Source organism: Ranitomeya imitator, chromosome 2, assembly GCF_032444005.1.
Source record: "Ranitomeya imitator isolate aRanImi1 chromosome 2, aRanImi1.pri, whole genome shotgun sequence".
In the NCBI taxonomy this organism is placed as follows: domain Eukaryota; kingdom Metazoa; phylum Chordata; class Amphibia; order Anura; family Dendrobatidae; genus Ranitomeya; species Ranitomeya imitator.
In genome coordinates, this window is record NC_091283.1 from 717,059,120 (window position 1) to 717,071,936 (window position 12,817).

General features: G+C 44.1%; 1 protein-coding gene across 3 annotated transcripts in view; it reads right to left on the bottom strand.

Annotated features, from left to right (window-relative positions):
* The window catches only part of PARG (poly(ADP-ribose) glycohydrolase), a 217,060-nt gene that overhangs the window by 66,829 nt on the left and 137,414 nt on the right, over window positions 1-12,817 (bottom strand). For all 3 annotated transcript variants that reach the window (XM_069753149.1, XM_069753148.1, XM_069753150.1), the window contains 3 exons: window positions 11,711-11,865; window positions 806-885; window positions 662-722 (listed from right to left, as the gene is read on the bottom strand). In XM_069753149.1, the coding sequence (XP_069609250.1) occupies window positions 662-722; window positions 806-885; window positions 11,711-11,865 (296 nt within the window). The remainder of the gene's footprint in view (window positions 1-661; window positions 723-805; window positions 886-11,710; window positions 11,866-12,817) is intronic.

Genomic DNA, 12,817 nt, shown 5'->3' on the forward strand with positions numbered 1-12,817 from the left:
ACAGGCCAGAGCTCTGGCACTTCCATGGTTCCATGTGTGGTGATCTCCGGGAGTATGGCCACAGCCGGGGGTGGCGCATGCGCAGATGGTGATCTCGGGACCAAGATCTCGAGATGAGATCTCAGGGCTGAAATCTCATCTCTCAAAATCTTGGTCCCGAGATAACCATCTGCGCATGTGCCGCCCCCGGCGGCCATATTCCCGGAGATCACCACACATGGAACCGTGGAAGTGCCGGGGCTCTGGCCTGTTGTAAAATATCGGCAGAGCCTTGGGCAGCACCGGACACCCGCAGCACCGGCCAGCAACCACCGAGCACCCGGAGACACCCGGCAGCAGCACAAGACCGCCCCCCCCCCCCCTCATCCTTGCCTGCGGCCTGCAGAATAACCCCACTCCTGCCTCTTCCAGCAGCGACCCTGGGATCCCGCTTCACCACGGCCACCACCCCCAGTAAGCAATAAGATGCAAGGATTATTAGAAGCACCATTTTAAAAAAAATTTTCTTATTTTTCTGTGTTGGAAAGCGCAAACGGTGTGAGACATGTCCGCTGCTCCTGTCAGCACCACTAAGCATACACAGATGTTAATTTCACCTCACTTCCGATGTGATAGCATCGGGCCTATTTCTAGTTACATTATAATGAGGAAATCTACTCACTTCTCCCAGTCTGGAAACTGTGTAATGCACTGCCGTGTAAATGTCACCAGACCAGTGGGAGCTGAAACAGAAAAAAATAGGTAATCTTACAAACTTAAGTAACTTTGGGGAGGGGTCTGGGAAGGCTGCTTGTGCCGAACTTACGTTTTTCTGTTACTTTTCGGAAATAACAAAACAGTGTTTTTAACTTTTCTGCTTTCTTTGTATTTTTTCCTTCAAATAATCTGAAATAGAAAAGGTTTCAGTTGGAACATTTCACAGAAATTTCGATAAATTGCAACTTAAAATGTGGCAATGTCAATAGAGCACTGAGCATGTATAGAGAAAACTAAGTGCATACACCTCTGGTGCACATTCAGTTGATATCCTGGCATGGATGCCTAATGAATCCCAAAAACTGTCATCTACGCACACTTCGCTGTTACACAACAGGATTGAATAATCCTCAACTGAATAAGAAATTGTAGTAGACAACATAAAATGTATATGACAAGTAAGGATGAGGGGCAACACCCCGAAACCCAGTGTCAGCAAACTAAGATTCTGGTTTAACACCCCCCCTCCCCCAGTCATATGGCAAAGCCCGTTAAAGGGTCGTCATCGACTTTTAGGATTGCTACCAATAGGTGGCACTAGAGTTTTAGTCATTTTCCTCTCTGAAGAGGCAATTTGTCTACGACTACTAAAAACATACAATGCAAAAAAAAGGGAGTAAACTAAAAAAAGAGTCAGGAGATCTGGGATTGGTTATTGGATTTAGCACCCCATTTTAGGCTCTTCCATCTGCATGAATTCCATCTATACTGGAGCAGGGAGTGCTGGGGTGAAGAAAACAAAATAGAAAAAAAAATCCACCGACAGTGTGCTGTTCATCTCTCTTATCCTTTTCACAAGCGTTCGGATGCCAGAGGTCCTTCAGTTGGCGCCTTTGTTTTCAACCTAGCCATACGTATGTTATCATATAGCACTGTTCTTCACTAGGCCCCGTATAATAACGTGGGGTACATGACTCCCATCATTGACGTGAGATGGGGAAGAACAATAGATCCAGAGGCCCGAAATGAGAAAAAGGCTCAAGAGCGATCAAAGGTTGGGAGATGGCCTAACTGGTATGGGGAGAACCACAAAAAGGAGAGTGGGTGGTTTTTTTTGTTTTGTTTTTTGTTAACTCCAGTCGCATACTTTTCTAAGACGAATGCTAATTTTAAGGGATTCTAAACCTAAATCTACATTTGTTGTTAGCAAGCTATAGTCCTCTTCCAATGGATTACAGACAGAGTCCCTTATCGCTACTCTCATGTCTCCAGTTCTCAAACCTTCAGAAGGTAATGGTTTCTATTTTGTCGTTCCTGGCTACTTCCATTTAAACAACAAAAAAAAAAACAAACAGTTACATAAATTCAGTCCTCAGCAGTGGTCTATTACTATAACTTTACAGACGGTATGTGAATGGTTGGTTACTAACACAACCTTAAATGGTAAATGGCAGGCATGATCACATAATAGGATTTCTTTAGCAGCACTTCATGGCCCACAGACATGTCAGTACAATGAGGTGCACTGCTGCTAAACAATGTGTAAAGTCCATTACTTTTGTAAGTTTACAGCAAGATTTAAGTACTGAAGGCAAGAAGTCCTGCTATTTATTAGGGGATGTTTGCCTCAGGGACCTTTAGGGGAATAAAGAGACCCAGCAAACAAATACATTAGATGAAATCCAAAAAAAAGAGTTTCCACCAGCTTTAGATAATTGCAGATGCTTCAAGGTTAGTTTATTAATGACAATTCTGTACACTTTATCATCATGGTTAATTTTTAATATAAAACAAATTCCTTAAATCGTGGAATGTAAATTACCAGCTAAATCTAGTGGACACTACTCCCTTCTGATTCTCCTGGATCTCTCTGCAGCATTTGACACTGTGGATCATCAGCTCCTCCTCACTATGCTCCGCTCCATTGGCCTCTCGGACACCGTTCTCTCCTGGTTCTCTCTCTCTCTCCTTCTCTCATCTTCCCCTTACTGCTGGGGGTCCTCAAGGATCAGTCCTAGGCCCCCTCATTTTCTCCTTGTATACTGCTCCGATTGGACAAAATCAATAGATTGGGTTTCCAGTACCATCTCTATGCTGATGACACCCAATTATACACCTCTACTTCCCACATCACACCTGCATTTTTACAGACCGCCAGTGATTGTATTAACGCTGTCTCCAACATCATGTCCTCCCTCTACCTGAAACTAAACCTTTTGTCTTTACTTCCTCCACTAACCTAACTATGCCCGACATTGCCATTTCTTTGTGTAGTTCTACCATTACTGCCCAGCACCATGCCCACTCTCCTGGGGTCATACCTGATTATGTTTCATTCACTCCCTAAATCCGATCGCTCGCTCATGTTATCTACACCTCAGACATTTCTAGAATTCGACCTTTTCTTACTTTCAACTTTGCAGAAACATACTGTAGCGCTTATTCATTCTCGTCGGGACTATTGTCTCCCTCTTACTAAACTCACCCCTCTCCAAACCATCCTGAATGCAACAGCCAGGAAACATTTCTCGCCACCAATGTTTCTACCCTGTGCCAGTCATTACACTGGTTACCCATCCACTACAGAGTTCAATATAAACTTTTTACTCACCCACAAAGAGTTCCACATGTAGTACCAGTCTATATTATAAATTTTTATAGCACCATTTATTCCATGGCGCTTTACATGTGAAAAGGGGGCAAATATAGACAAATACAATAAGCATGAGCAAAAAACAAGGCACTAACAGGTACAGAAGGAGGGAGGACCCTGCCTGCGAGGGCTCACAATCTGCAGGGGATGGGTGAGGATACACTAGGAGAGGGTAGAGCTGGTTGTGTGGCGGTTCAGTAGGTTGAGGATCACTGCAGGCTTGTCTGAAGAGGCGAGTCTTCAGGTTCTTTTTGAAGGTTTCTATGGTAGGTGAGAGTCTGATGTGTTGTGGTAGAGAGTTCCAGAGTATGGGGGAAGCACGGGAGAAGTCTTGGATGCGGTTGTGGGAAGAAGAGATAAGAGAGGAGAAGAGAAGGAGGTCTTGTGAGGATCGAAGGTAAGTACTGGGAGACCATGTCGCAGATGTATTGAGGAGACTGGTTGTCGATGGCTTTGTATGTCATAGTAAGGGTTTTGAACTGTAGCCTCTGGACGATAGGAAGCCAGTGAAGGGCTTGGCATAGGGGAGAGGCTGGGGAATAGCAGGTAGATTAGTCGGGCAGCAGAGTGTAGGATGGATTGGAGTGGTGCCAGAGGGGAGGCCAGAGAGTAGGAGGTTGCAGTAGTCAAGGTGGAAGATAAGGGCGTGCACTAGTGTTTTTGTGGTTTGAGACGGCAGGAGGAGGCAAGGGCTTGGATATGTGGCTTGAAAGAGGGCAGAGTCGAGGATCACCCTGAGGCACCAACCATGCGGAACTGAGGAAAGTGAGCAGCCATTGACATTGATGGATAGGTCTGGTGGAGGGGTAGAGTGACATGGGGGAAAGATGATGAATTCTGTTTTGTCCATGTTCAGTTTTAGAAAGTGAGCAGAAAAGAAGGCAGAGCTAGCAGACAGTGAGGGATTTTGGTGAGCGAGGAGGTGAGGTCAGGTCCAGATAGGTAGATCTGCGTGTCATCGGCGTAGAGATGATACTGCAAACCGTGGGATTCTAGGAGCTGTCCCAGGCCAAAGGTGTAGATGGAGAACAGTAGGGGTCCCAGAACTGAGCCTTGAGGAACACCGACAGACAAGGGGCGAGGTGAGGAGGTGGTGAGGAGGGAGACACTGAAAGTTCAGTTTCTTAGATAAGACAAAATCCAGGATATCGCCAAGTCTGTGATGCCAAGAGATGATAGAATCTGTAGCAGGAGGGAATGGTCCACAGTGTCAAAAGCAGAAGACAGGTCCAGCAGAAGGAGGACAGTAGTGTCGCTTGTTCTTGGCGGTTAGTAGGTCATTGGTGACTTTAGTTGGGGCAGTTTCAGTTGAGTGATGGGGTCAGAAGCCAGATTGTAACCGGTGAAAGAGGGAGAAGGAGGAGAGGTGGGAGGACAGTTCAAGATGGACATGCTGTTCCAGTAGTTTTGAGGCATAAGGGAGAAGAGATATCAGGCGATAGCTAGACAGAGGATGGGTCGAGGGAGGGCTTTTTGAGGATGGGTGTGATCTTGGCATGTTTGAAGGATGAGGGGAAGACACCAGTTGTAAGTAAGAGGTTGCAGAGGTGTGTTAGGGTTGGGATGAAGACTGTGGTGAGGTTAAGGATGAGGTGGGACGGGAGCTGATCAAGCGTGCAGGTTGTGAGATATGATCTTGACAGGAGGATGGAGAGCTGATCTTCTGTCATGGTGGAGAAGCTGGTTTTGGACGAACAGGGTTGAGCAGCTAAGAGGGGCATTGGGCGCTGCGGGCCAAAGCTTTCTCTTATCGTATTGATCTTCTGTTTAAAGAAAGAGGCAAAGTCTTCAGCAGAAATGAGGGGGGAGGGAGGAGGTGCTGGGAGACGGAGTAGAGAATTGAAAGTGTTGAAAAGCTGTTTAGGGTTGTGAGACAGGGAGGATATGAGAGATGAGAAATAAGTTTGTTTTTTGGCAGTGAGCGTGGACTTGAAGTTGGCGAGGGACTGCTTGTATGCGATGAAGTGCTCGGCAGAGTGGGATTTCTTCCATCTCCGCTCAGCGACCCTGGAAGCCCGTCTTGGTTCTTTGGTCAGGCTGGTCAGCCAGGGCTGTCTGTTGATTGTACGAGTTTTGCTATGCATGAGGGGGGCAGCCGAATCGAGTGTAGCCGTTATTGTGGTGTTATAAAAAAGTGGCAGCAGCTTCTGTATCATGAAGGGAAGCTATGCCTGTAAGAGGGAGAAGGGACTCAGAGTGATTGTAAATTGAAGTGTTTGAGATTTCTGCAAGGATGAATGAGTTTTTGGGGTGGGGGTTGCGCACTAGGAGGGGAGAGGGAAGAGAATGTCAGTAGGTTGTGGTCAGACAGGGGGAGGGGTGAGTTAATGAGATTAGTAATGGAACAGAATCGGATAAAGAAGGTCTAGTGTGTGACCATCTTTGTGCGTGGCCCCAGAAGACCATTGAGTGAGGCCGAAGGAGGCAGTAAGCGATAAAAGTTTAGAGGCAGCTGAGGTGGAAGTGTCAATGGGGATATTGAAGTCACCCATGATGATAGTGGGGATGTCAGCAGAGAGGAAATGAAGTAGCCAGGTGGTCGAGAAAGGTGGAGATGGCTAGTTCTGGGAGGGCGGTAGATGACAGCCAGCTGGAGGGGGAATAGATGCGGACGGAGTGCACTTCAAACTAGGGAAGAGTAGCGGAGGGTGGTAGTGGGATTGGAGTAAAGCAGATGGTGGACAGGAGCAAGCCAACTCCTCCACCACGTTTGTTGCTGGGGCGAGGGGTGTGAGAGGTGAAACCTGCCATAGGAAAGTGCAGCCGGAGAGGCTGAGTCAGAGGGGGTGAGCCAGGTTTCAGTGATGCCGACGAAGGAAAGTTTGTTAGTGATGAGGAGGTCATGGATAAATGGCAGTTTGTTGCAGACTGAGCGCGAGTTCCATAGTGCTCCAGGTAGGGGGACTGGGGGCTGGATGAATGGATATGAGGTTATCATGGTTGGGAAAACGTGTAGAGGATCGTGGCAGGGGGGTAGAAATGAGTGTGGGGATGTGTTGAGGAGGACCAGGATTTGGCGATACGTCACCAGCGATGAGTAGCAGACAGAGCATTAGAAGGTGGGAGCAGGATAGGACATGATAGGCCAAGTGTGTCTGGAGAAAAAGGATTGTATATGGAGGAACAGATGTGAGGAGGAGGAAAGATGGCTGGGGAGGATGGAGGGTGATATTACTAGTTCCTTACTAGGTGGGGGGATTACAGGAGGTAGGGAAAAATAGAGTAGTGTAAGTGTGAAAGATAAAAGAAACCGAAACATAATAGTGGATTGATATTCCGTTACCTTACAGTCAAATTCCAGTCCAATTCAAGTGTAATTCAAAGTATAGTAAAGTATGGTAAATAGAAATCTCTAAATTTGAAAGATGGAATTTGAAAGATACATGGATTAGACTAAAGTCTTGATCAGACTCCTGGATCTGAATATATCCCCAGCTAACATAATGAGAGACATGAAACAGGTCATGGAAACAAGATGATATGTAAGAAAGCATACCAGGAAAAGATTATATGCGCTGCACATAGACACCCAGATGCCAGGGAAACCATAGAAAATCAATGCAATATACAGAGACATTCAGGATCCAGGGAGAGTTGAGGAAAGTCAGTGCATACCATAGAAAGTCAATGCAATATACAGAGTCTATATCTCATCCATTGTCTCAGTATACCAGACTACCAATGCCCTCAGTTCTGCGAATGACCCGAAATTAACATCCCCAATAATCCAAACCTCCCACTCCCATCTCCAAGACTTCTTGCGTTTTGCGCCAATTCTTTGGAATGCACTACCCAGGACAATTCGATGAATCACCAGATACCCCCAGTTTTAATGCCCTAAAAATGTATTTCTTCAGACTGACCCGCCGCCTCAACATACAGTGTGCTTATCTAACTTTCCCGTTTTTCTCATACAAATTTTCATCAAAACCAGGACCCTCGTATCATCTGTTCTTACACCCTTTATACATTTAATAGCCCTCTGTGTCTGTACTTTCACACATACTGGTTGGTTACCGATTCATGCAGCTTTACATGAACACCCAATTTATTACATTGATTGGTGGACCGTACAATGTAAGCAATTGTTACCATCCACCTTTCGTGTCTCCCCTATTTCCTCCATAGTTTGTAAGCTTGCGAGCAGGGCCCTCATTCCTCTTGGCATCTGTCGATTTATGTGATTTTTGTTATTCTGTAATGTCATATTGTCTGCTCTAAAATGTAAAAGTGCTGCGGAATATGTTGGCCCTATAGAAATAAATTATTATTATGACCACTTAAAACCTAACGTATGAAGCAGTGTGTCAGCTATGGAGCAGCTCTGAAAATATTTAGGACATCGCACATCGTTGTACTTGGGCTACTGCTACAGCACTTGAGATTGATGGCAAAGGGAAATTTATTTTATTTTTGGCTAACCACAAGATGAACGGGCAGACTGCTCCCTGTAGCTTGCACGGCCATTACATTGAGAGAAGAGCCAAACGCAGCCTGCAAAGTGTATTAGCAATTAGGTCATTGCTGTACTGCGCTGCTCTCAACATTTATCTCTGCAAATTGGACAGCATCTATAATTTAAAGCTGATTGGACCTCATTATATCAATTTAGGGCCATCATTGGAGAATGTGTTTTTTCTCCTGGGTAATTGGTATCAATGTCCCTATCTGGTAAGAACACTCTTTAGTCTCCAGAATGATGGATGTACGAATCAACAGTCGTGATCCGGTACAATAAAGGGTAACTTCAGCAAAGCTGGGATATACCTCAGTAATTACCAATTAGGAAGGTATTAACACTCCAATAATTATTCAGACCTGCTCTTTGCATAAAAGTTTAGTTGATTTCATAGCTAAGCAGACAACACACAAAAAGCTCACAAGACATCACTAGTGCTCATCTCTGGGGTTTATACCAAAGCTGATACACAGGGCTAGGAGGGGAGTTCTAGAGCCACCACTAAGAATATCCTAGTTAAAACACATTTAGTCTTTGTTATAGATTAATAAGCCATATTCTCATATGGCAGAAGTCACAAGGATTTGTGAAAGCAATTCTGCATTGGGAAATTTGCAGGAAAAAAAAAAAATCTCATCAAGATGGGGGGGGGGGGGGGGTTTCAAAACAAAGCAGTACCATTCCATATGGAAACAGAACCAAGGGCTGGAGCTTAGATTTTGCCAATAAGGTATAAGGTGAAATCTGCAGCGCAATCGGTGATGCAAAGCAGCAAAAAAACTCAAAATCGGATTTCAAATATTCACAATATCGGAATTTCTCCATTTCTGGAATAAAATGGAGAAGCAAGGAGATGTTTCTTCCGAAATTAAGTAATTGACAAATTACTTGCAGGAAACATTTTTCCTCCAGCGAGTCAGATCTCTTATGTTTATTTTTCCTCTTCTTGTAAGAGCTTCTGTTGAGCGGCCATGTAACCCTGCTACAATTAAACAGGGAGACCGATGCAGGCATCCCAAGAGCCAGAGCCAGCCAAGGGAGTGACTATTTATCTCCCCCCACTCCCCTTCTTCCCGGGAAATCGATGTTAATCAAATCAGAGATCTTTTAATAGATATTTAGCCATGCAGAATACAAGAGAGCAGACAGAACAAAAAGGTCAGAGATCCCTAACATTAGAAGCCATAACATTTAACTCAATAAGGAAAGAGGTCTACACGAGAAGATTTGGATAGGAGCATAACCTCTTAGCCAGCAGGAGATCAGCATTGCGAAAAATAACAGAATATATGATATGCTGTGGAAAACCACTGTCAGCAGAGGTTTCTCTGCAAAAATGTACGGCTAGCATTTAAGTAGGGAGAAATAACGCTTCTACGCTCTTTTGATCAATATAGCGTCAATTAAGTCCCCTATGTCACTATGTACTACTATTAGGGTATGTGCACACGTCAGGATTTCTGGCAGAAATTTTCCTGACAAAAACCGGACATTTTTGCCAGAAATCCGCACGCTTTTTTTCGCGCGTTCTTGATGCGGTTTTTCCAAATGCATAGAATAGCGGGAAAAACGCGAAAAACCCGCAAAATTAATGAACATGCTGCTTTTTTTACCGCGATGCGTTTTTTTCGCGGAAAAAAACGCATCATGTACACAAAAATTGCAGAATGCATTCCAAATGATAGGATGCATAATGCATGCATTTTTACAGTGTTTTTATCGCGAAAAAAACATGAAAAAACCTGAACGTGTGCACATACCCTTAATTTCCCTACGGCAGGATATTTGCACATTGTTATCATCTTAGGTTCTTCTTCTAAAACCCCCAGAAACATCAAGTTTGAGAGTGGAAACCAGTTTGTTAAAACAGAGACTTCTTAAAATCCAAATGAATGTGCTAAACTACACAAGTCGTGGAATCAGAAGAACTTTGAAAGATCACATAGCACATTTACCCTCAGCCCTAACTTTCTGTAGCCCCACGAATGAGTAACCGGGGTACTGCTGTAGAGCCAACAGTGATCAGGTCACAAGGGAAACCAGAGTGATGGCCTCTACTTTCTCACTCATCAATAATGGCTCAATCTTTGGGACGGCTATGAAGACAAGTGTTAACATATACGGTCACTCGAAAGGACGGGATGCTATACGAAGTCTCTGTTTATACCCATGCTTTCAATATAAAAACAGAAGCCACAACACAGAACCAGATCTGCATGACGGACAAGACAGACTTATTGTGGAATCCATTGGATTCTTCAGAGGTGTCCATCTTTTAAGGAGGACAGATAGCATTGCCCAACGTAGATGTTAGCATAACTTATTCCTTAAAATCAGTACAAGTCAATGAATGGCTTAACCACATCCTCACCCCTGGGTCCTTCCATATAGAGAAAAGGGTTCTGGGATGGGATTCCCAGACTGAGAATCCTGTGGCTATACCATAAATACTAACGAGAGATGTACCCTTCAAAAGCTTTACAATTTTATGTGAGCATCTCATTGGCATTGCTGAGCATTTGGAATGGATACAATTATATAGAATGTGCTTTTTCTCTATATAATTCACATTTCCAGGGCTTTACAGCGTTATTTTAAGGAATCTTGAGCCATGCCTCCTATAAATCACTGACATAGTATTACCAAGTAAAGCATTGGAGCGGCTCCTGGAATCTAGGTGTGGTGCACCAAAAATCTATAAGTTGATTACACTCCTAATATCCTACAATGACATGAATTTCTATTGCTGCCCCAAATAGTAGGCGAAGAGATGTATATGAATGGATACTAGCTGTAACAATGGGTTTTCATGCTGTGGCTGCCGCCCGTGACACCGGCTTGTGGTGGCCTCTGTTCCTGGAGTAGGAAGGTAGCAGAAACACACAGACACTGGCCACCAGAAGCAAGCATGGTTTCAGCCGCACACAGACATAGAAACATAGAAGGATCCGGCCGTCTCCACAAGGGCAGTCATTGCAGTCAGACATGTTGGAGCTTGTTCTGAATGTATTTAGTCACATAACGAGCTTTTCCAGCTCTATACATTGAGGTGCATGTTACTCCTCATGGTCAGACCCTGTTCGCTTAGATTAGCACACTCACAGAAATCAGGGGATTTACCGGTAACTAATTTTTTTTTTAAACATGTGTCTGCAGTTTTGAAAAAAAATGTGTGAAATTGACTGAAAATCAGATCCAATTCTGTGCATGTGATCCACCTCATGGGCAGGGTCTCACTGGGCCTAGGATCACATCTACGAGCAGGAATCAGTAGGTGTACCAATTAGTCGTTAACATCTTCGTGCATCAACCTCAAACTTGTGTGCTCGTTTACTTCTGAGGTGGTTAGCTGTACCTATCCCAGTACTACAATTCAGCAATAACTAAAAGGGAATCTGTCAGCAGGTTATTGCTACCCCATCTGAAAGCACCATGACGTAGGGACAGAAACATTGATTCCAATCATCTGTCACTTACTGAGCAGATTGCTGACATTTTGAGAAAGTCCCAGTTTTGTCTGCTGCAGATCTAGCAATTCTCTGAATGCTGAGCTCTGCATAACCCCACCCACACCACCGATTGTCAACTTTCTGTGTACACTGTGCATAGGCAGAAAGATTCCAATCTGTGGTGGGGGAGGCTTTATACTGAACTCAAATATGGAGGACTACATGGCAACAGGCGTAGTAGTCCTCTAAGTATGATCTCCTGGTGATAAAACAGTGATTATATCAAACGTGCAGCAAGCAGCCCAGTAAGTGACACATTGCTGGAATCAGGATCTCTACCTCTATATTATGCTGCTCTTCGAGTAGGTGGAAAAACCTGGCGACAGATTCCCTTAAGTAAACAGTACCTGGAAATACATTAGTACACAGTTCAGTCAGTAAGAAGGGCTTCACCTGTTGAAATTGATGTCTGGGTAAGAGGAATACTCCGACTTTCTGGAATTTCTGCGGGGGAAGGTGCAGAAGAAAGCGTTGGCTAGCAGACATGATATCTGCTCCTGTGACATGGTGATTGAACGATTCATTTTTTTCTTCAGCAATGGGATGGGCTGAATGAAAGAAAAAGGGGTGAGGGGTGGTCCACAATAATTCATGTAACAGATTTAAAAAAAAAACACCAGCAGGTTACTGAACTGACAAAGTTAAATCGAGAGAGTCATTTGATATTTTTAGACGGTCCTTAAATCATCCATTACCTCACCATTAAACGGGAGTCATTCATCCTTGGCGACTGGGTTAGACACACTTCAGACATGCAATCAAGATGAATAAATCATGGAAACCTTGGAGTTATAGATCACATTGGAAAATCAAGAGTCACTCTAGAATCCTCCAATCAGAGCAGAAGAAACCAAGCACCAGACGAGTCCTTACTAATCCTTTGTTACGTATTCTACCAAATGGACGCATGTTACATTCACACTTGATTCTGGATTATGGGTACAAGCACATATGGTCAGACCGCCCCATAAATCTCAGGGATCGTGGCACTCGTCTGATCGCAGAATAGGGGAAAAATATACCGCTCGTTCTACAGGTGTCTGCACCAAAATACGCAGCCGCAATCTGCCCCGTTTATGACATGTTTGATGCTTTTTACACAGATTTAATGTAGTGTCAGTATTTTCTAATGTTGAAAACACCAATACTATGCATTTCAAAACAAAACCAACATTGCATGCGTTCTTCCAGTCTCCCTTTAGAAGTCTATAGGGAAAAAAAACAAAACAAAAATGCACCCAAAGGCGCACAGTGGGCACGAGTTCTCATAGAAATACATCCACTTTACTCAAGCGGTTAAACACCTGACTTTCTGTACAGAACAGGCGAGATATGGAGTAATTCAGGAAACATCAGTGACTTCTCAGGCTGCCGTCACACTAGCAGTATTTGGTCAGTATTTTCCATCAGTATTTGTAGCCAAAACCAGGAGTAGGTGATAAATACAGAAGTGGTGCATATGTTTCTATTATACTTTTCCTCTAATTGTTCCACTCCTGG